General features: G+C 40.7%; 1 protein-coding gene across 1 annotated transcript in view; it reads right to left on the minus strand.

Moving 5' to 3' along the window:
• The window catches only part of cntnap5a (contactin associated protein family member 5a), a 122,220-nt gene that overhangs the window by 53,634 nt on the left and 46,516 nt on the right, over positions 1-22,070 (minus strand). Inside the window, 2 exon segments of the mRNA XM_046845147.1 lie at positions 2,688-2,835; positions 21,780-21,973. Coding sequence (XP_046701103.1) covers positions 2,688-2,835; positions 21,780-21,973 — 342 coding nt within the window.

Raw genomic sequence — 22,070 nt, forward strand, 5'->3', positions numbered from 1 at the left:
AATTCCATTCAGCATGGAATGGAATTTTCCATTCACTTAAACTAGGAGATCTGTTCCACCATAAAGATTTGGGTTTGAATGAAAGATCTTGAGTGGCCTGCTGTAAAGCTCTGACCTTAACCTTATTCAAAACCTTATTAACTCATATTAACATAAAATATGACTCCAGTAAAAGTTACTCCCTTCAAGCTCTCACTTGACCTTCAAATGTACTTGAGGATCCAAAGTACTGATTTATTAAAACTTTAATGTTCCTATTATCGTTTTTGTCACAAGACTCTTTACTTAATCACCTCAGTTTATGTGTAAAGACTCGAATGTGACTCTCAGCACACGGATCTATTAATAGAATGATATTAATGACTCAAACACTGATTTCTATTACAATTATCATGAGCACAAAACCTTCTTTTCAACTACTTATAGGAAAACTACGTCAACGTGCGCTGGGACGAGTTCGAGTCTGTGGTTTCTTCATCATTTATTCCTCTCTAAATCTTCTGCTTGATGTTGAACCGTATGTTGGTGATGAGTAGATACACCAAGCGCCAATCAAAACAAGTTCAAAACAGAGCGTGCGCTCGATCCTGATTGGTGGATTGCTGCGTGTTTGACCAGTTGAGTTTGTATCCACTCATAAATAAAAATAGAACGACAGATTTTGCAAAATTAAAGATATTTCATGTAAAGTTTAATGATATTTGACTTTGAAATGTAGTGAAGTTCAAGTCTCCTCAAATTGAAATACTTCAGTAAAGTGCAGATACGACAAAAAAGCTTAAGTACAGGAACAAATTACTTTTACGTAATCGATGTCCTCCACTGCCTTGGTGATGAATTGACATTATGATTGAATGATTGAGCACAAAATCTCCACAAACACACTCCAAAATCGAGTGGAACATCTTCCCAGATGAGCGAAGATTAGTATAATAGCAAACGGGGACTAAATATGGAATGTTCAAAAACACACAAATCTTAAGCTCCAAAACCCAATCTTGTGTAGAACTTCAGCGTCGATGAGTGAAGATAACATTGCTTGAGTCATCATTCCTCTTGGCTTTTCCCCGAATATCGCCAATTCTCGTATTTTATTATATGCATCATTTGGCTACTACAAATATAAAGTCATTCGTTTTATATCCTTTACATGAAGCAAAAAAAAAATAATAATAATTATGAAACACTAAGTCGAACGGTTGGACTGGAAATCCTGACTCGGTAAAAATCTCGAACTGAAAAGCAACAGCGTCTGTCCTTCGTCTATTCATCTCCCTGCTACACGATACACAACCCAATAACGTGGAAAAAACTGGTGCTTTTGTTGCTCGGCCTGTTTTCAGCAGCAAAAACCTTCAGGCTCCTGTATAGACGGTTGCTTTAAAAATACGCGTGCGTGGGCGTTTTTCTAGATAATTCTGATCTATAAAGCGACGTTCAATTAAAAGCAGCGGGTGTGATTTATATAACTTAATGCGATTTTTAAGAAACAAGAATTCGGTGATCCTGCTGGACTTTTTATTGCGTAAAAATAATCCAGATTTCATCCGGATATTTGAAAGATAAATTTAACTGCAAATGGTGCTATAAAGATGGAAGCAGAACATACAATATACAGAACAGGCACAAGTATTAAGATTTTGCAGGCGTATGTGGTTCTTCCTCACACTATAACCACAAAAAAGGAGACACACAATTGTATAAGTGTTTGGATGGGCATAAAATATTCCCTTGAGCTAGAAGAACCAAACTTGTTCCAGCATGACAGTATGGACAAAGTCTGCTCCATGAAGATATGCTTTGGAGTTGGAGATCTCCTGCTATAGAGCTCCAACCCTATAGAACCTTTGACCTGAGTTTTTCAGCTAAATGTGGTTCTTCTCCAAAACTGTTCCCACAAAGTTGGAGGCCCACGACTGTATACAATGTCTTTGGATGCGGTATCATGGAGTTTTCCCATGCGCATCAAATGTGCACCAACAAAGCCAGCTTTATGAAGATGGGTTGGAGTGAAAGATCTTGAACGGCCCGCTGTAGAGCCTTGACTTTGACCCTCAACCATAATGAAATAAGATGAATGGGAACGCTGATTGCACCAGGCCTCCTCATCTTACCTACATCAGTTCCCTGAATTTACTAACACATTGGTCTCTGAAGGAGGACACTCCAAAATCTAGTGAAACATCTTCCCAGAAGAGTGGAGGTTATTATAAAAGCGAATGGGGAATAAATGTAGAATGGAACTTTTGTCCATATAGTATAGTGTATCAAGAGAGCAATGATCCCTCAGAATGACATTGAAGTATGGCATTTTAGCCTTTGGAGCTCTGTTTTTCCCCCCCTAAAGAGTAACCTCCACTTTTCTGGGAAGATGTTCCGCTAGATATTGGAGGGTATTTGTGGAGATTTATAGTCATTCAGGTACTGATGTAGGGTGAGGTGAGGTGAGGTGATGAGGGCTGGGGTGCAGTGAGCGTTCCAAATTTAGAAAAATGCTTTTCGCCCTCACCAAAAAAGCATCGCGATATATTTAGCAAGGCCGCGCCAAGCCCCATTTGGACGGCTCGTCTCTAATCAGATTAAAACGAAAGCTATTCCACGTGAAGTGCGTGACTCTGAGTGCTGTGGGTGGGAAAAAAACAACAAAAAACAAAATCATCTCTGCACATCTCTCATCAGCTACTCACTGTATGCGCAGCCGTAGACGTCGATCCTGAGCCCGATTCTGCCACTGGGGTTCCATTCGAGAGGAACAAATTTCACAAAGCGAGTTCGAATGGCTCGGCTGAGTTTGTGATAGACCACGCTGTCGGGATTTGTGTTCCCCACCAATCTCTGGAAGAAGAAAAATGAGAAAGGGAGAGAAGAGAAGAAAACCATTTTTAAGACGTGGCTTGGTTGTAGAATTCACATCATTTTTCATGGATTTTTTTTTTTTTACTTTTTTATTGTGCGTAATGCCTTTAAAAGCAGCACTTCGAACACTTTCAAACAACGAGTCTGGAAATATATCCTATTAAAAAGGCATTACACAGAATCGTGTCATTCGTTTCGTTCGCCTGATAGCTGTTGTCATAGCGACGCTGAGTTCTGAGTGATTTGATTTGTATATATTTATTCCGCTTAGTATTTATTATCCTGCAGACGTTCAGGTATGAAGCTCACGTGAAAAAAAAAAAGGTCATGAGTATTGGAGTATTGATGGATGGAGATGTCCAAACCACACTTGTTTTACATTTGTTCATTAATCTGACATCATGTAACTACTTCAGTTCCAGTAACAGTTCCTCCTGTTCAGAGGCTCGCAAATGACTCGTTTGTTTATATTTTCCTGGAAAAAAATGAGAAAATTCATATATAGAGAGAAAGAGGAACTGTTAGAGCAGGTGGGATTGGTCCTGGGAGTGTGGAGGATCAGATGAAATTGGTTGGAATGATTTCAAGAGCAGAGATGAATATTCATAATTAAATAAATGTATATATACATATGTGTATATATATATTAAGGCTGTAAAAATAAATTCAAATAAATTCGCGTTAACACTATGTATATATTAGGGCTGTCAAAATTAACACGTTAATAACACGTTAACGCGAATCCGTTTTTAACGGCACTAATTTTCTAAACGCGCGATTAATGCAGCGTGCATTCATTTTGTATTTAAAATAGAATTCGATATAAACCAGGCGAAATAAAAACCAATGCAACACACATTTATTCACGTTTATCTCTTTACTCAGATATAAAAAAACAAAAAATTTCAATCATTTTAAATCAATAAACCTTTGTTTTACCGACGCACCAAAATCCACCACGACGCACGCATCCGGCACTCAAAACCGTCCCCGCGGAAACACGGCAAAAGTTCCGTTTGGTGTCCTGAAGATTTTTTTAAAACACCATCATTACTTTAAAACCATTGACAAGAACATTTTGTCGTCATGCTCTATGTTGAGTTCGGTTCCACTAATAATTAACATACGTTTGCATAACATAGAGCGTCAATATTTGTCCGTATGTGGATTGAATTTTAAAAACTTGAAATGTATTCATTTAAGGTACGTTTAGAACGGGTAAAAATGCGCGATTAAATCTGACACAACACACGTGGCCTTATTTTGAATAGTTGAAAAGATATTTTGTAGGTTTGTTTACTTTGTCCACCACCGTGTGTGAGTACAGCTAAAGTTTTGTGTGGGACAATTCAGGAAGATTGAAGAGGGCGAATGTTCCTCAGATGGACACCTGCTAAACGCGAGTCGCTGTAACCTGCTCTTAAATGACACTGGGCACTGAACAGGCATCTGAGAGACCTGTGTGCATTCACATAGATGAATCTTGTTTGATGTTTTAGGAGATATAGACATGAGCGTGTCAAATTAGCACTATGAAGAAGAAAAAAAAAAGTTGTCCAAGGTTGTGCTCAGTGTCAGACGGTGAGATCAAAAAGTTGTCCGTGGAGATCAAAAGATCCTGGGCGTTGAAGATGAATCACATGGGAGGAATGGTTTCTGATGTGTCATCCGTGACGTGATGTCTGCCAGACGTGATGAGATCTGGGTGGAAAAATGTGTGAGGGAGGACAGAATGACTAAAGGGTCTTGCTCCATATAGCATTCGATCAGGTTTAAAGGAAAAAAAACGAAGAGAACCGAGTACTGAGGTTTGGAGAGTTGTGGAGCAGATACAGTATGGATCCCCTTTACATCATACGGTATGCCCCAGGTAGAAGAGAACCATCATTATTATGCTGTGCCATGAATTCCTAGCCGCATAAGGATGGACAAGAGAGTTTTGTGGCTGACTGTGTCAAATGCTGTTGAAAGGTCAAGGACTGATGACAGTTTGGCAGATCTACCAGCATGTACGTCTCATTGATGGCCAAAAGGGCAGCCTCTGTGGAATATACCGTTTTGAAAGCCAGACTTGGCGGCTGTTCTGCGATTGAAAGATAGACACATGGCTGATTCTGGACAGAAAAGAAAGACGTGACACCACTCAGGAAGAGTGTAAAGAGTACCTGAAAAATCCTACTCGAGTAAATGTTACTGCAAAACAAGTTCAAATTCACCAATTCCTATTCGATTTGAGTAAAAATCTTTTCATTTGACTCGTAGGCTCAAGGATGCGCCAGTTATCAAAACACCAAGACACGCTAACGAAAAGCCGACACGTGATTTGCGAGGTTTTATTTTCACTTAACAATTAACACTGCATTAACAGCATTATGATCAACACAACCGCCTCTTCAACATACCATGAAACAAAGAAAAACAAAAGACAAAGTACTAAAGCAAACTTTCAAAAAGCAAACAAAAGGATGGGATCATGTCACAAAATATTCGAAAGGAATATTAGAAATCAATGGACAAATCAAAATTAACTATTTAAGAAAAAGTCAAATCAAATATTTAGAGTTGAATGTGATTTGATTTGGTTTTTTATTTTTTTTTATTTGGACTAAAAATGAGGCCAGCGGTGCTAAAAAGTCGCTCACAGGCAGCAGATGCCAGTCGAGGAGTGTTAATGACCTTTTCAACAGAGGTGCAGAATGTAATTAGTGACCCCTCATTGTCAATTGAAATATAGTAGAGTAAAAAGTATACAGTAGATACGAGACTATTAGTGCTACGTAACTGGTTCTATTCTGAGAGCGGAAGAACATCGTTGGAAGACTGTGAGAGATCAGGAGGACCTTCGACAAGCCGCAACCAACAAAAATGTTGAAATCGTTCAGCAACTCGTGCATAACGATCGTCGGTCGTGCACAACAATCCACGTGATCTCACTTTCGCACCCGACCTACTCGCCAGATTTGGCTCCTGTGGACTTTTGTGAGATACGGAATCATAAATGTAGTTGAGAGAAAAAGTTGCTTAATTCTGAAACTGGAAAGTAGCAAATAATTAACTTTTTTAGAGTAACGAAATACATTTACTCAAATACTTTACACCACGGCTAATATCCGAGCGATCCTGACTCGATAAACTTAATAAACAACGACCTGAACAAAGAAAAAAACACAACCTAATGAGGATATTAAAAAAATTAAACGCCTCAACAGTGTGCATAAATGTCAACCTAATCTCATCTGTTAATCCCCCTAATGCCCACTGATTAGCGTTTGACTCACTCTACAGGAACGCGGAGAACATATTAAGAGAAGCCCACATGATTCACAGTGAATCACACGAAGTGGTAAGAACTTGAGTCAACTTATTTTTTTTTTCGTCTTAGTTTTTTCATTTTTTCTGCGAACGTGCTACACGAGAAGCGCGACAAATAAACGGCGCGTAATGATAATTCGGGAGAATATCGTGAAGCGCACTCCCTCACAAATCTGTCCTGCCACCTACATTGTTCTGGTGCCAGCCACTTATTCTTCAAGTGTGTCATTGTGAAGTAATGCGTTCTGCACTCCGCAGACAAAACATTTAGCGTTGCAGAGGAAGGAGATTTTTTTTTTTTTCAGATTTTTGAAGATTGTATTTATTGTATTATAAAGAATATTAATCAGGTCAATATCGCTGATGGTGAATAGGACGACTTTTCCTTTGCATGAACTGTATTTTCATTTTATTATTTTATTTTAAAAATGAGCAACTCGGACCTTTTGACATTTCTTGTAAGTGCAAACATACTTGCCACTAAAGCGCTTTCTGATTCTGAAAATTGAAGTCAGTCATATGGTACTCCTGGAGCACAGAAGGTTAAAGGTCTTGCTCAACAGCCCAACAGTGGCGCTTTGGCAGTGCTGAACCTCTGACCTTCTGATTCCAGCATGACTATGCCCCTGTGCACAAAACCAGCTCCATAAAGTAATGCTTAACATGGGATTGAGTGGAAGATCTCCAACTATCGAGCTCTGAATTAAACTCTTTAGGATGAACCACTGACCTGTATGCCCCTGTGTATAAATAATATCAGTGCCACCCATATAATGATGGGGATCCCTTTTAAGTCTGGTTCCTCTCAAGGTTTCTTCCTCATGCATCTCAGGGTGTTGCCACTATAACCAACAGGCACTAAACATATCTCTGTAAAGCTGCTATGAGACAAAGTTCACTATTTCAATTGAAAATTCAATTCTCTGTATCTTCACTGTAACTGATATAATGCTTTATTCTAGTTTGAAGAACTTTTTTTTTTGGTCTACTGAGTCTACCGAGCCAAACTCGACATATTGGAGTGGGCTGAGGATGCACACAATACACAACTCGTGCAGCTAAATCGGTCGCCAGATTTTTTCGCACAATAATCCTGTCTGCGATTGTCAGACAGAGTGTCTAAGAAAAGGTGTGTAGTTTGTCATTTGGCAAACCATATGTGAGGAATAAAGTACGATTTAATTGGATTCATCGGCGAGCCGTCACAATGGTGCGCAGACGTCAGGCTGAATGTGTGGGGGTGGGGGGTGGGGTTCATTCTCTAAAATGTGTTATTTCCAAATCACAGGAAATGTCCTAACAGATCCACTAAAACATTTCAAATGTTATTGAGGTGAAGCTTCCAAACTTCTATGCAGCATTTTTTGAACGATGTTAAATTGTAAGTCAAGAGTCAAGTCCAGAATCTTTTATTGTCATTTCAATTCTATAACTGACACAGTACAGACGCTTCTCCAGAACCCTGGTGCTACAGTACAAAAAACAACATGGAGCTGCATCACGTCACACAAAATAGAGCAGTTTAATAACTCAGTAACAGTTGAATGAGTGTGTTTTGTGAGTTTTGTACAGTTATATATATATATATATACACACACACACACACACACACACACACACACACCCCTTCGTTTCCTGTTGATTTCTGCCAAGAACCCGGTTCAAGCTGCTAATGGTACAGGTTTCATCTTTTTCCAGGTTTTTAGTTTCGTTTCTGCTTCTTACCCACCTGCTTTATGAGTTTGTCTACCCGATCTTGTAATTAAACCCTTACCCTTCAACACATCCGCTCCCACCCACAGAAATGTGAACAGTGGGGGGAAAAAAAAAAGCTAAGAAAAAAGGGATCATTATGTTGTGAATACACGAAGGTTAATAATATTACTACTAATAATGCTTATAATAATGAGGATGATGATGATAATGAGGTATAATGAAAAATAATACATGGTGGGTGGAATTATATTTTCTTTCTTTCTTTCTTTTTGCTTAACAATATCAGAAGCACACCCACAGTATGGAGGAACGTTGGTGGAAACCTGATCATAAGATTCAAATGTGCTTTCAAAACGTTTCCCCTTTTTCTGTTATAATAACCTTCACTCTTGTGGCTGAAGAAAATCAGGTGTCCTAATACTTTTGTCCATACAATGTACGTATGGCATACATGCACAAGGGCACTGAAGTAGGACATTGAAGTAGGGAAGTTAGAAAGGAGACATGAGGAAGTCTGGGGTGCAATCAGTGTGAAAAAAATCATCCTAAAAGCGTAGGTTTGGAGTTCTACAGAAGCAGATCTTCCACTCCAACCCATGTAAACCATATCTTCATGGAGCTGGTTTGTGCACAGGTGCATTGCCATGCTGGAACAGGGTTTGGTCTCCTAGTTTGAAGAGAAAAGCAAATGTAAAGCTACTGCATCCAACGGCATCCTCTACGATTTTCTGCCAATAGCTTTGTGATAACAGTTCCAACCACATACGATTGGAAAAGTCAGATCCGTTTGTCTGTATAAAGTGTCTGACTGTTGTAAACACTGACTCTGGCTTGCCATCTGCCTTCAAAGGTCACATCGAATAACGAGCCAGTGTTAGAAACAGCAGTAAATACGGCTCATCTGCCTAATGACGTCTAAAAGCTTTCTGTCGTTTCCTCACACGGACACAAACCTGATCAGTTCAGGCTGTAATCAGATACTAGATCTGATGAGATTAGATAGGATAAAATAAGGATAGATAGATAGATAGATAGATAGATAGATAGATAGATAGATAGATAGATAGATAGACAGACAGACAGACAGACAGACAGACAGACAGACAGACAGACAGACAGACTGACCAAAAATACTTTATTGATCCCATGGATGGATGGATGGGAGGGGGTTGTTGGAAAAACTCCAAGTGGACTTCTACCAAGAATGGTAGAAGGCTGCTGTGATGGATGGGTGGATGGATGAATGCATGTATAGAAGGGTTGATGGATATATAAGTGGATGCATGGATAGATGGATTGGTGAATAAATTAATGGGTAGGTGAGATGTTCTCAAACACCAAGTAGGATTTCATAGTATTTGCAGTGAGAAGAGGCTTTCATCTAGCTGCTCTGCTATATACAGCCCAGATTGGTGAATGCATGGATGGATGGTTGGGTGAAAAGGTGGATGGGTAGGTCGGTTGTTGGCAAACACCAAGTAGGCTTCCATAAGATTTGCAGTGAGAAGAGGCTTCCATCTAGCCGCTCTGCTATATACAGCCCAGATTGGAAGAAGGCTGCAGTGATGGATGGGTGGATGGATGGAAATATGGGTGGATAGGTGAATGGATGGATGGGTAGGTGAGTTGTTGGCAAACACCAAGTAGGCTTCCATGGGATTTGCAGTAGAAAGAGGCGACCATCTAGCCGCTCTGCTATATACAGCCCAGATTTGTAAAAGGCTGCAGTGATGGTTCTCCTTCTGAAACTTTGAAACTCAGAGTGACTGTGCTCTTCCCCAGATCTATGCATTACAACAATACTGTCTCGGAGCTCTGCAGGCAGTTCCTTTGACCTCGAAATAAGAATGTGCCAGGCAGTTACTAAAGATTTTTTTTTCTCCTTAAAAAGGATGTAGTGCAAAATGTCTTGTTGGACCATATGGAGGTTCTCAGGCTGCTACACCTATGTTTTTGATATTACTTTTGTATATCCTGTGGGGGGAAAGAAATGAGACACTGTCTGTGTCACTCCTTCCATTACGTCCTCATATCCTCTCCTCTGTGATATGATGAAACATGTTCCTGTTCCAGAATTACCTCTCTCCATTCACCTCAGGGATTTCAACCATAACAATACAGTTCCCTTCACCCCTGGGGCACGGTGCGACAGCATACCGTGCTCAGATGCCATGCCCGTGTAAACATCTTCCCCAGAACGCTTCATTATCCTCCGCCTCGTCATTTCCTCCCAGAGCGCGTTTCATCAGCCGTTTACGTCCGATCCTTTGGGTCATACGTCACGTTGTCGCCTCTGTTAGACCTTTATCAAGCTGCTAAAGCCCTCAATGAGGTAAATGTGCCCCAGGAGGGCAGGAACTAGGTAAATGAAGGTAATTGGGTGTAATTGGGGGAAGAATGAGATGCGATGGGGAGGGAAGCGCTTGCGTCAGAGACGGCACTGGGATCAGGAAGTGGAGTGTAGGAGGAGCGCGGTGGAAAAAGAAACGAGACGAGTCTCGAATATTGTACTGTAGATAGATGGAAAGATAGATATAGATATAACAACATATAATTATATATATATATATATATATATATATATATATATATATATATATATATATATATATATATATATTATTATTATTATTATTATTATTATTATTATCTTTTTTTTTTTTTTTTTTTCTTCTGGTAGGATCGTCCTCATTGATTGAATTTGACCTCACTTCCTTCAACATTCAAAGGATCGTCTTGTCTATATCAGGCTGCTAATAATCACGTATCCCGAGAAAGATTCCAGAGACCGGGCGCCGAGGAAACGAAATGCAAACGATTTGCCGAGTCGTGCGCTTTAATTCATTCCTGAGAGCTTTCTAATGGATCCTTTTACTTTCCTGTTCATTTTTAAACCAGAAAAAGTTCATCTAGGCTTCTCAAGGCAACTGATGTGGCTAGAAATAAAAAGGATTATTTAAAAAAATTCATCTCTGCTTTTTCGGAGGAAAGAGTCTACTCTTTGGAATGGAAGTGCAATGCGAAAACGAGGGGTTAAATGAGTGACTATGTTTGCAGAGGAGACAAAGGCTCGAGTGTGTGTCAGAAATAGAGAGCGAGCGCACCTAACAGCAGAGCTGAGACAGCTTTCCCAAAGGGACTGGTGTGTGTGTGTGGGGATGGATGTGTACATTTCCTTCTGTTTACCTGTCTCCGGGCTTTTATTTTCCGCTTCCCTTCTCTCTCTTCCTCTCCCCGTTCTGGCTTTCTTTTCTTTCTGACTGTAAATTGGATTTGCATTTGTATTGATACTACGAGCAACTAAATATTGTTTTTCTTGGTAGAAGAAAACAGCAGGATTTGGTGTCTTGGAAACACTGCAGATTGTCAGGACCTATTCACGAAAAAGACGAATAAAAAAACGAATATCTGCTATAGAACCAATGGGTGTCTAAGTGAATTCTATGTGTGTATGTGTATACACACAATGCACCACCAGGCCTATCTGGACCTATCTATCTTACTCTTTCCTCCACCTCCGCCTTTGCGTTTTTTTTTTTCCCTTCACATTTCTTTCTTACATTCCAGATGGGCATCGACCTCTGTAGCCCGAGAGCCATCAGAGTGCATGTTTTATTTACTGCTGCTCAACGGACTAGAATAAAGGAAAGACAAAATATCTTAAAGAAAGATGCGGGAGATGATTCCATCACGCTGTGCTGGCGTCGTGGGAAAACGAGCGCCTGAGGCGATAGTTTTTTCCTCAAAAGCTATTTTACACGTATGAGCAGGGATGAAGCAAAGACATTAAATTGCTAGCCGTTTTTCACTTTTGCGCGTCGGCTGACAAGCGGAGAAAAAATTAAAAACAAATCAAAAGATCTAGTGGGAAGGCGTCGGGCTTGAAAATCAGAAACTGCAGGTTCTGTTTGTGGCGGGTTTGTTTTTATCATGTGTAGGTCTTTAAAAGGGGTTGAGTTCAAATTCCATTAGCAGCTAGCTACCATTGCTGGGCCCTTGAGCAAGGCCCTTTACCCTGGACTGCTCAGTTGTATAAATGTCACTCCCGGTAAAGGCATCTACCTCCTTGAGACCTAAAAACTGCTGCTATTGTCATAAAGATTATGATGCTCTTATGGAAAATCCATTCAACCAGTGGTGGATTGAACTGCTATATCAGCCAGTAAATCTTTATAAAGTTTTTTAAATAAAATTTACAATAAAAAAATTCTATCTTCAGCTAACCTGCTCACTGCCTCGTTTAGCACTATAGATTTATCACTGTGCCTAGTGGTCAAACATGGGAACTGCAACACATCTGAATAGTAACCCACTGGGACAGGATACACCCTGCCCCTATATGAGTAAATGCACTATTATTGTAGACTGGCATTTTTTTATTGCCAAATTAGGGTAGTTAATAAAGGAACTTGCGTTCTAAAAGGTAATCAGAATGAAATGTAATACGTTTCCACTAAAGTGTGACTGTGAGGTAACCATTCATGAAATCATTTCCAATTTCTATATTATATGCATTTTAAATATTTCAGGTTTCCTGGTGGTCTAGTGGTTAGGATGCAGCACTTTCACCGCTGCGGCTGGGTTCGATCCCTGGTCAGGGAACAAACCTCAGCCATTAGGGTTGCACAAGCCTTAGTGCCGGTCAGAAGCCCAGATAAATGGGGAGGGTTGCGTTAGGAACGGCATCCAGCGTAAATACGTGCCAAATCAAACATGCGGATGGTCCACTGTGGCGACCGCTAATGGGAGAGGCCGAAAGAAAGTTAATGTATTTTAAATATTTCCATTTCTTTTAAAAAAATGTTCTTGTACAAAATATTTACAAAATTGATATGGGGCTAATTTCTGGGCTGGAAATTTTGCAACAACAAAAAAAACAACCCTGGCAACCCTGGTTAAACCCCATTGCTGTGTTCAGACACAGGTGGCCGAAGGTCAAAACAAGCTGCCAGACTGTACGCTGAATGACTACATGTTGTTAATACTTAACTGCCCATTACAGGGTTACTGTATTCACTTTATCATAGCTTACAGCATGAATCAAGTTTGAAAGGCTCTCGACTTCAAGGCTCCTCACTAAAATGTTGTGGCCGTGAGCCACAGCTGCCTTTAGTATACATCGAACTGTTTGACTTTATAGTGTACAACCGTGGAAGCATAATGATTTTCTAATCGCACTGTCCGGTGTCACCCAGAAGTGTACAGGTTCGCTTTTTGAGCCTGGTTTCCCCTCAAGGCGTCTTCTTCGTGTCATCTCACGGGGCATTTTCTTGCCACTCTCGCCTCTGGCTTGCTCATTAGAACTCTAAATATAAATCTACGTTCCGATTTGAAGCAACTTTTGCCACGTTTGTCTGTTGTTCAAAGCGTAATGCAAAGGAACCGGATCGAACGGCGGACATGAAAATAAACACTCAGTAGAGCATAAATCAAAAAAGAGATATTAATATGTGCGGCACATCCGGAGTTATGCATGCCCTTTTGTGTTACAGTCAAATTAGGGAAGTTTTATAGCGGAGAAGAGAAAGAGCTGGACTATTAGTGCCGCTTATCGATTCCACAAAAAAAGTTTGAGAAGAAACTTCTGGTCCCCAAGTGCCGAAGGTATAAACTTATATATTTTTTTTGAGGCAGGCTCTCGATCCAAATCCTAATAAGAGTCTCTTAATTTATTCCTTGCTGCACTCTAGCGAAAGTGGGAGCAATCGATCAGGGTAGATTTAAAGTGCCACAATGGGAAAATACTGCTAAAGGAGTATCTTGTGTTTAAAAAAGAAAAGGCAATTGATATGCAAATGCCAGCATTAGAGCACAAACAATCAACCTTGTGGAATGCTAGCATAATGGACCCAAATCAGTTGAAGTCCTTCCAAATCACTCCTGTACTCAACACCTTCAGGATTGACCGATTTTGTTCTCGTTCATGCCGTGAAAAGTAATTTCCAAATTAAAAACTGTTTTTGTAGCCTTTGAAGTTGTATTTTAGAATTAAAAGCACAACAAGTATTGGGAAACCTGAGTTCTTCTGGTCGTCATATGTGGTCTTCAACAAAGACACAAATATGAAGGCACACAATTGTATCGGACGTCTTTGGATGTGCAGGCATGAAATTCGCTAGCGCCAGGAGACCAAACCTGTTCCAGTATGACAATTTCCCTGTTGCAGAGAGCCAGCTCAATGCAGATATGCTTTACATGTGTTGGAGTGAAAGATCTTCTATTGAGCTCCAACCTTATTAAATATCTTTGGGATGGAATTGCACCCCAGGACGCCTCACCTCACCTACACGAATACCTGATACACCTACATCAGAACCCTAATCTTCTGCTACAGTATAGCGTGCCAAACATATTGAACTCCAATAGGAACCCCATGCCTCCTCAGCCTACATCAGTACCTGAGTCTTGTAGCTGATTGCTTGTAGAGATTTGTGCTCACACTCCAAAATGTAGCAATAGAACAGTGAAGGTTATTATTACAGCAAAATTGGACTAAATGTGGAAATAGATGTTCAAAATGCCACATACCAATCTTGTAGAGCATTTAAGAAAAAAGTCTTCCATGCTTCAGGTTAGTTTTGCAATTTCAGCAAATGTATTGCCCCATGCTCCCCAATGCAGCTACACAATTACCAATAGCTGGTTGACGGAGGAAGAAAATGAAATGTTCATTCATTACGAATAAATGTCTCTAGAATGTTCTTCAAAATGTCTGCAGAAAGTCCTTCTTAACCGACGATATTCTCTGCAGTCGTTTGTATCGCCTGCATTCCTTTTTCCCAGCAACCAAACCGAAGCGAAATATATTTAGAATGCAAACCTACTACAGTATGTTTTCCCCAGTGGCCTGTTGCATGATAAAGACTGCGTACAAGCAAAAAGCCAGAAAGCAGCCGAATGGAATTGGATATCTAGGTCTATAAAAACACAGAGGGCCGTGAACTTCTACAAAACCACCCAAGAAACCTTCGAGGAAAGCGGCAGGCGGTGCGATATCGGTTGCGAATTTTTTTATTCTCGAGCCCAAATGAGTCTCAGGCATCATTAGAGTTGATGGGGGTGGAATGGGCCAGCAGGCTCCTGCTTCAAGCAAAGCAATCCAACAAAACGATGGGTCTTTCATATCGATTACCTGTGCACTGCTTAAGCCTCTGTGTAATGAGAGAATAGAGAGATAGAGGAAAGATGGAGGGGGAGTAGGAGCGTGGACTGGTGGTGATGTAGAGGCCTTTCGTAAATGGAAGATAATTATTGCCTGGAGCGGCCAATGAATCCGATGGGAAGTTCAGAGTAAAGCTAAAAGCAAATTTTTTTTTTGTTTTATGACATTTTTGCTAAATTTGTTTTGGCTTGAGGACTAAACAAACACAAAAACTTGACTGCCATTATGGAAAATGTCTTGGAAGTTTTGGGCCATACCAGGTTGGAACAAACGCCATGCTGTTCTTTATAGATACAGTTCTTTGGATTCTTCTGCCTTGGAAATTTTTGCAAAAGCCATACAACTTGGGCTATTTTGCAATAGGAATCCCTGCAGAAAAATTAAGGGGGGCGGATTACTTTTAAGCAACCGAAATAGAGCGGAAAATGAAACAATCTTCGGATAAAAACTCTTAAACAAGAAGCGTAACCAGCCTCTTTTTTTATTTTATTTAAATGTCACTGCTATGACATCTCGCACAGCCCGATTTGCTCAAGTCTTTACTCGGTTCCCTGAAGCTAGTCACAATCTCAGGCGAGGTACTGTAGTGGAAATATCGCTTCTTCTCCTTTTCCGCCTTCCTCCCTCCCTCGCTCTTTCTCTCTGCACAGTCATCAGCAGTGACTGACATGAAGTTCTTGATGCAGTTCAAAAGCCCTTGGCAGCTCATAAGAAGAGAGCAATGACCTGAAGCAAGGACTTGCCCAAGCCTCTGAACTCAGCAGTTTTTCCCAAACGAGGTAATCCCTGTTTAGGTGACAGCCGTACAAGACGCAAGGCCCGTAAATTGTGTCGAGTGAAATGTGTCGCTGTCAGCTGTCCGTAGCGGGAAAACTTCAACACGTCGTATTGCCTTTAACAGCTGTTTTTACTTTTCTGAAATATACGCTCGTTGCCTTGTATGGCGTAAGATGATATCATCACACTCCTGTCTCCATTTGGGCTTTCCCTTTATCCCAGTGGAGTAGCTTAGCACAGTGGGCTGTAAAATGCTAACTACATGTTTTAAAGATCGAGTCGGTGCCAGGCCACAACAATTGACAAGGAATCCCTGCCATCCGCTGGCACCAATTAAGAGAAAAGAACGATTAAACTTCAGTAGACCCCAAACATGGACAGCATATGGGCCAACTGGGACTAAAAACAGAGACTCAGCAGTCCAGCTGTAGCGTTTATTTATTTCACAGGAAGACCGAGAACAATGATAACAATGTTTTTCTCTTATAAGATAAACGGGTATCCAATTTGCAGTATCCCAGTACACTCAATGGCCACTTTAATAGGAACACCATAGCATTACTCTTCAGGACCCTTTGGTGTTTGCATGGATTCCATGATTGTACATTGCGTGTAATTGCTAAAACCACTTTTTGTCATCTGTGCATTTATTTTGTGACTCGATTAAGGTTCTCTGCTGATTTCAAGTCTGGTCACTGTGGAGCCTGTTGAAGTATATTAAAAGCTGTGGCAGTCAATCGTTGGTTGATTGGTATTAGGTGGCTTGGTGTGTGCCAAAGTATTCCTCACACCACTATACTACCCCCACCAGGTAGTATTTTAGACACTAAAGAGATTAGGTCTACAAATTCCTGCCGTTGACCAAACAATTTTTAACGTACTATCTACTAGTGAGATGTACCAGACCAGGTCACCATCTTCTGATGGTGAAACTGTGCCACTTTATACGCTCATCTCAAATTTGAGTTCCAAACTTTGATTTATTCTGCATTTGCAGTTGATTTTAAACTCAGCACAGTTGCAAAACCTGATTAATTAGGTTCCTGTCAGCTTGAACCAGTCTGCCATTCTCCTCTAACCTCTGTCATCGACAAGGTAACAGAGGAACCATTCTCTCTAATGTCAACATGGAAATACAGAGAGATCAGCAGTTTCTGAAAGACTGGAGTAGACATTCTGGAACAACCTTCCATTAATTCAAGATACTTAGATCACACTGAACCCTTCGCTGATTCGCAAGTCATTTCAGTGGATCCATTTATCTCTATAGAAGCCATTTTTGGCCTTTTTCCTCCCTGCTTATTGGTTTTTAAGTGATATTTTGAAGGCATAAGTGTGAGAAAATGACAGTACATTAACGGGAAATTTGCTATATAATGTAAATGTCAGTGTAATCATTCTTATCTCCAGATCCAACACCGAATTCTGTAAGCACAGTCTCAGATTAAGACCTGCATCCAGAACCGTGGGTGTCTTATTTCAAAGTAGGCATAAAACCCATCGCATGGAGTAACCTCTGGTGCAACGGATGGCTGTACGAGTGCAATCTAGGCGCGAGACAGAATTCCGTCGTCTCGGATATCCCCATTTGCTTATCGTATCATGTATCGCGTTGTTTGCATTTAATATTCTTTGCTCACACACTAGGAAAGAAGTAGCATACGGCTTACAAAGGTGAGAATTTATCTGGCTTGAAGCATGCTTAGATAAAGGTACAAAAATGACACAATCTGAAGGTAGGCATGTGTGGTGCTTCCCCAAACTGTTACCATTTACATTTACGGCATTTGGCGGGCACTGCTCGGGGGGCCCAGAAGAGGCAGTTTGGTGTGGCTGGGATTGGAATTTACAACTTTCTGATCCAAAGTTAAGCCTGAACTGCTACCACCTGCATTACCTTACCACACATTTAGATGTCTGGATGGAAGTAGGATGTTGGAAAAAAGAGTCAGGTCTCAGTCTTAGGTTGCAGTAGAACTAAAGGTCATAGGAGGCCCCAAACATGTTCCAACATGACAATCCCCAAAACTAGTGGAACATCTCCCCAGAAGAGTGAAAGTCCATACTTTTGACATAAAAATCCATTATCCAGTTAACATTTCTCACTTGGCACCGACATCAAGCAGTTCCTGACTACACCGCTGTTAATACATTTATAAAAAAAGCAGAAATGTTTGTGTTCATGCGGGTTTATTTTTTATCTACTAAAGTTTTTAAACAGAAAAAAAGTAAGAAAAAATAGACCCATACCTCCCAGTTCAACATTTTTATTTGCTATGGAAAGAATTGTGAATTACCTTTCTACCCTGTGGCCTTTTTTCAGATGCGTCATGTTCATGGACCATCGTGGACCATGTTGAGATTGTATTCGTAATAAGAATTTACAAATGTTTTTTCAACCAGGACATTTATTATAGTGATCCCTAAAAGTGAGTATTGGCACTTTTTCCGAAGTGTTTAAAGATGAGCTAAAGCCTGGGAGTTCACCAGAGAAATAATGCTGAATGATTGACGCTCGGGACAAAAGCCAATGCTTTGTAAGATCATGTTACATCCAATAAGTGATATATAATTCACGTTTTAATGGCGTTCTTCTCCAGAATCAAAGCTTTTGATAAGACTTGTTTGGAGAATCTGCTATTAATGCTGATTAGCTGTCAGTCTCTGTGCTTGGCTCTTTGCCTAAAAGACCCGTCTAAGAGTTTTGTATCGTATTTGCACAAAAGATGGAAAATTTCTTCTCTCACACATATTACCTCCTTAATCCGCCATCCGATCACAGCGATCATCTCGCTATCTGATCGCTGACGCCTCCCACGCACTCGCTGCTGTTTTCCGATTTTGATGTCCTCCGTGGGGTTGATCCCATTCCCATTGGAGCGACAAGCTCAGATCAGATCTTCCATCTCCAGGAGCGAGCGGCTTGATCGGATTTCGGTGGCAGGCCTCGATGTAGATGATGAAACTCGACGAGTTTTCGAGAGGCGCCGCTTATTTTTTCAAGACGAAATCGTTTTAAGGAACATTAGAGACCTCGGAGTGGAACGCGATGATGAAATAGAAAAAGTCTCGCTCCCGAAGCTAGGCCTTCGCGCTTATAATGTACGTATGATGATGGAGGAGAATTGTCTAGCAAGAGATTCATTTGTTCCGTAGAATTCGTAATGCAATCGCATCCCAATCGGGACGCCTCGGTTATATAAAAGGTGGTAATGCTATTTAAAGATATTACAGTCTAAAAAGAGACCACTTAAGACACGCTGAAATATTGCATGTGGTTCAGATGTTAATTAGGCACGCGGCAGAAACGGGTGAGAACTTTGTGTTTGTTTGTCCACAAAGGATATTTTCTTTGCTTTGTTTTACGCAGTAATGAAAAGTAGATTCGGAAAATGAAACACCTATACAGGATCGGGTCGCACCGTGGCGCTTGAATGCTCTGTGTTTCTTTTCTTTTATTTGTGTAGAAAATAAAATTGATAGATGGACAAAAAGTTTGTGGGCATCTGAGATTCATTTTTGTTTTTGAAACACCTTATTGCACTCTTCTGCGAAGATTCAAGGATGTTGCGCTTGATTTCGCAGGGTGCTTGTGGAGATTTGTGCTCGTTCACCCACAAGGGGGATCGTAAAGTCAGGTACTGATATAGGGGAGTCGAGGAGGCCTGGGGCGCAGTCGGCTTTCCGATTCATCCCAAAGGTGTTAAATAGGGGTGAGGTCAGAACTCTATAAAAGGCCACTCTAGATCTTCCACTTCAACCCATATAAGCGATATCTTCATTGGACTGGCTTGGTGGACAGAGCATTGTCCAGGTGAAACAGGTTTGGGTCTCCTAGTTCAAGTTCATTAATGGAAGACACCCTTATCCAGAGCGACTTCCATTTACCTCATTTATACACCTGAGCAGCTATCGGGTTTAGAACCTTGCTCAGGGGGGCCCCAGGAGTGCCACCTTGGTGTGTGGCTTGGATTTGAACTCAAGACCTTTGTTTCTAATGCCTTAACATCTAAGCTACTACTTCACATTCATCCCAAATGGGATTTAGAGCTCTATGCAGGAGCTCTTCCACTCCAACCCACATATGGCTGGAAAAGTCAGGTGTCCAAATACTTTCATGCAAATCGTGTATATTAATCTGCGTAATACGTTTTTTTGCTCAAATTGGGAAGGAGTTAGGGGCGGATACGGTACACAAACCCCATTATTCAAACCCGGTATCATATAAGAGGCTAAAATATAATCAGACTGTATATTGTTGTGCTTAGAAATGATTGTAGGTTCCTCTTTTTATTTATTTATTTATTTTTTTTATTTATTTTTACTTTTAGTTCTTTTAGCCTTAAAAATTCCAAAGAAAATCATATAGGAATTTCTACTGTTCATTTTTTAATTTTTTTTATTTGGGTCTTGAATCAGAGGTGCGATGACACAAGTGCAAATTTTTTTCACACATGAAAAAAAAACGCATTTTTTTGCACATTTTTCCCTCCTACATTAACCAATTATTGATCTATTTATCTGTCTGATTATTTATTTATTCTGAAGAAGTTCAGACCGCCGCCACATCCCCGAGCCCCTCTTTCATCTCTGCGGCGAAACGAGCCCATCTGTGTCATTAATTAATAGCCACAATACTGTTTTTTCGTTACGCTTTGATATTCCACGGGTGGAAGTGAAGGAGTATACGGAGGATGAAAAGAACAAAAAAAAAAAAAAAGAAAAAGAAATGCAGCTCGCCGTATCACGTCTGCTTCTCCGCTTCGAGCGTAATTACATTTTAAGATTGTTTATATGCATTTCCTCGTTATCGTTAGACGCAGTCCCGATTTTAAACGAGTGACTCTGCAAACCGAATGGTAATGAACGGACATTAAGGATGATCTTGCATTTTTTTTTTTTTTTTTACTCCTGGGTTTGTATTTATAAGACGAGAGCATTGCAGGTCTGTGCATGTTCGATGAAAGTGTGTAAGGATAAAAAAAAAAAAAAGTGTTTGATTCGAGCCATGTGTATGCAGAAACCCTTAGAGGTAGGAAGGTGTTAATTAAAAGGAGATTCTCATTCTGGTGATAGATCCTGATCCTGCTTTAGAGCTCTGACTTCAACCCTATTGAACACCTTTGTGGAATGCTGACGGTACCCCAGGCCTCCTCACCTCGTCTACATAAGAATCCGATGCTTTTTGGACTAAAAAAGCCCAAATCTCCACAAGCAAACTCCAAAATCTGGTAATGGTGGTCACTTGAAATGGTGAAAAATGGGAGAAATGCATGCGAGCTGATGGTGCAGTAATTTAACTAGAACATCGCACTTAAAATGGAAAAATCGGATACAAATAGGTTCAATAAACAGGCAAATATTGTGGCTGTATCACCAAGTTTTCAATCATCCGCAATTTTCACAGGAATTATTGAAACGTTTGCATTCCTCGGATGGGATCGTCATTCAAATCCAGTAAGCGGAGGGATAAACGATAAGTGTCGACGTAAAGACCGTAGCTTTGACCGTTCCCTAATTGCGAAGTGAAATGAAACTCGTCTTTGCATCTTGATGCATGTATTATGCCATTCGTTAGTCACTATCGGCTCCTTAACCATGCAGCAAATTTGCACCTAGTCCTTTCCCCGGCTTCATTTGTTTTTTACTGGATTCATTTGTCCGTAATTGTACGTGGCTATATTAAGCCGCATTACATAACTGAGCCATTTTTTTTTTCTTACTAGGGCATGGGATGTGTGTAATTGATTGGCTGAGTAAGCAAAAAGAAACTCTTTAAAAAGGACATTGTCAGGAGGCCAATAATACGTCGCTCTTCAGCGGCAGCCTCCGAGTCGTTAATTACTATCAGTTTCGCAATCAAAAACCACGGGGGAAAAAAAAATAAACACCGTAGTCCTGCCTTGCCACAAACTGCTGGTTCGATGCAACGGTGTAACAAAAGCCAAAGACTCACCGCAACCCTGTCCTCGTTCCTGTACTGCTTCCAGGCGCTCCCGCTGTCGCTGTAGAGAAGCGTGTAGCCGCTCGCCCAGTCGTGGCTGCCGTGCCGGCCCTGCGTGGCTACAGCCGTCACCTCCATGCGCGCCCTGAGGTCCAGCTGCAGCCACGGTGTCCTGTCTGACAACTGCGGGCTCCACCCACCACCTCCTGACGAGAGAAATATGAGTTACGTGTGTATGTGTACATAAATTGTGCTTGCATTCAATTGTGGAGTTGTTGCTTAAAATATAATCACAAACACGAG

Source organism: Silurus meridionalis, chromosome 3 (genome assembly GCF_014805685.1).
Source record: "Silurus meridionalis isolate SWU-2019-XX chromosome 3, ASM1480568v1, whole genome shotgun sequence".
NCBI lineage: Eukaryota > Metazoa > Chordata > Actinopteri > Siluriformes > Siluridae > Silurus > Silurus meridionalis.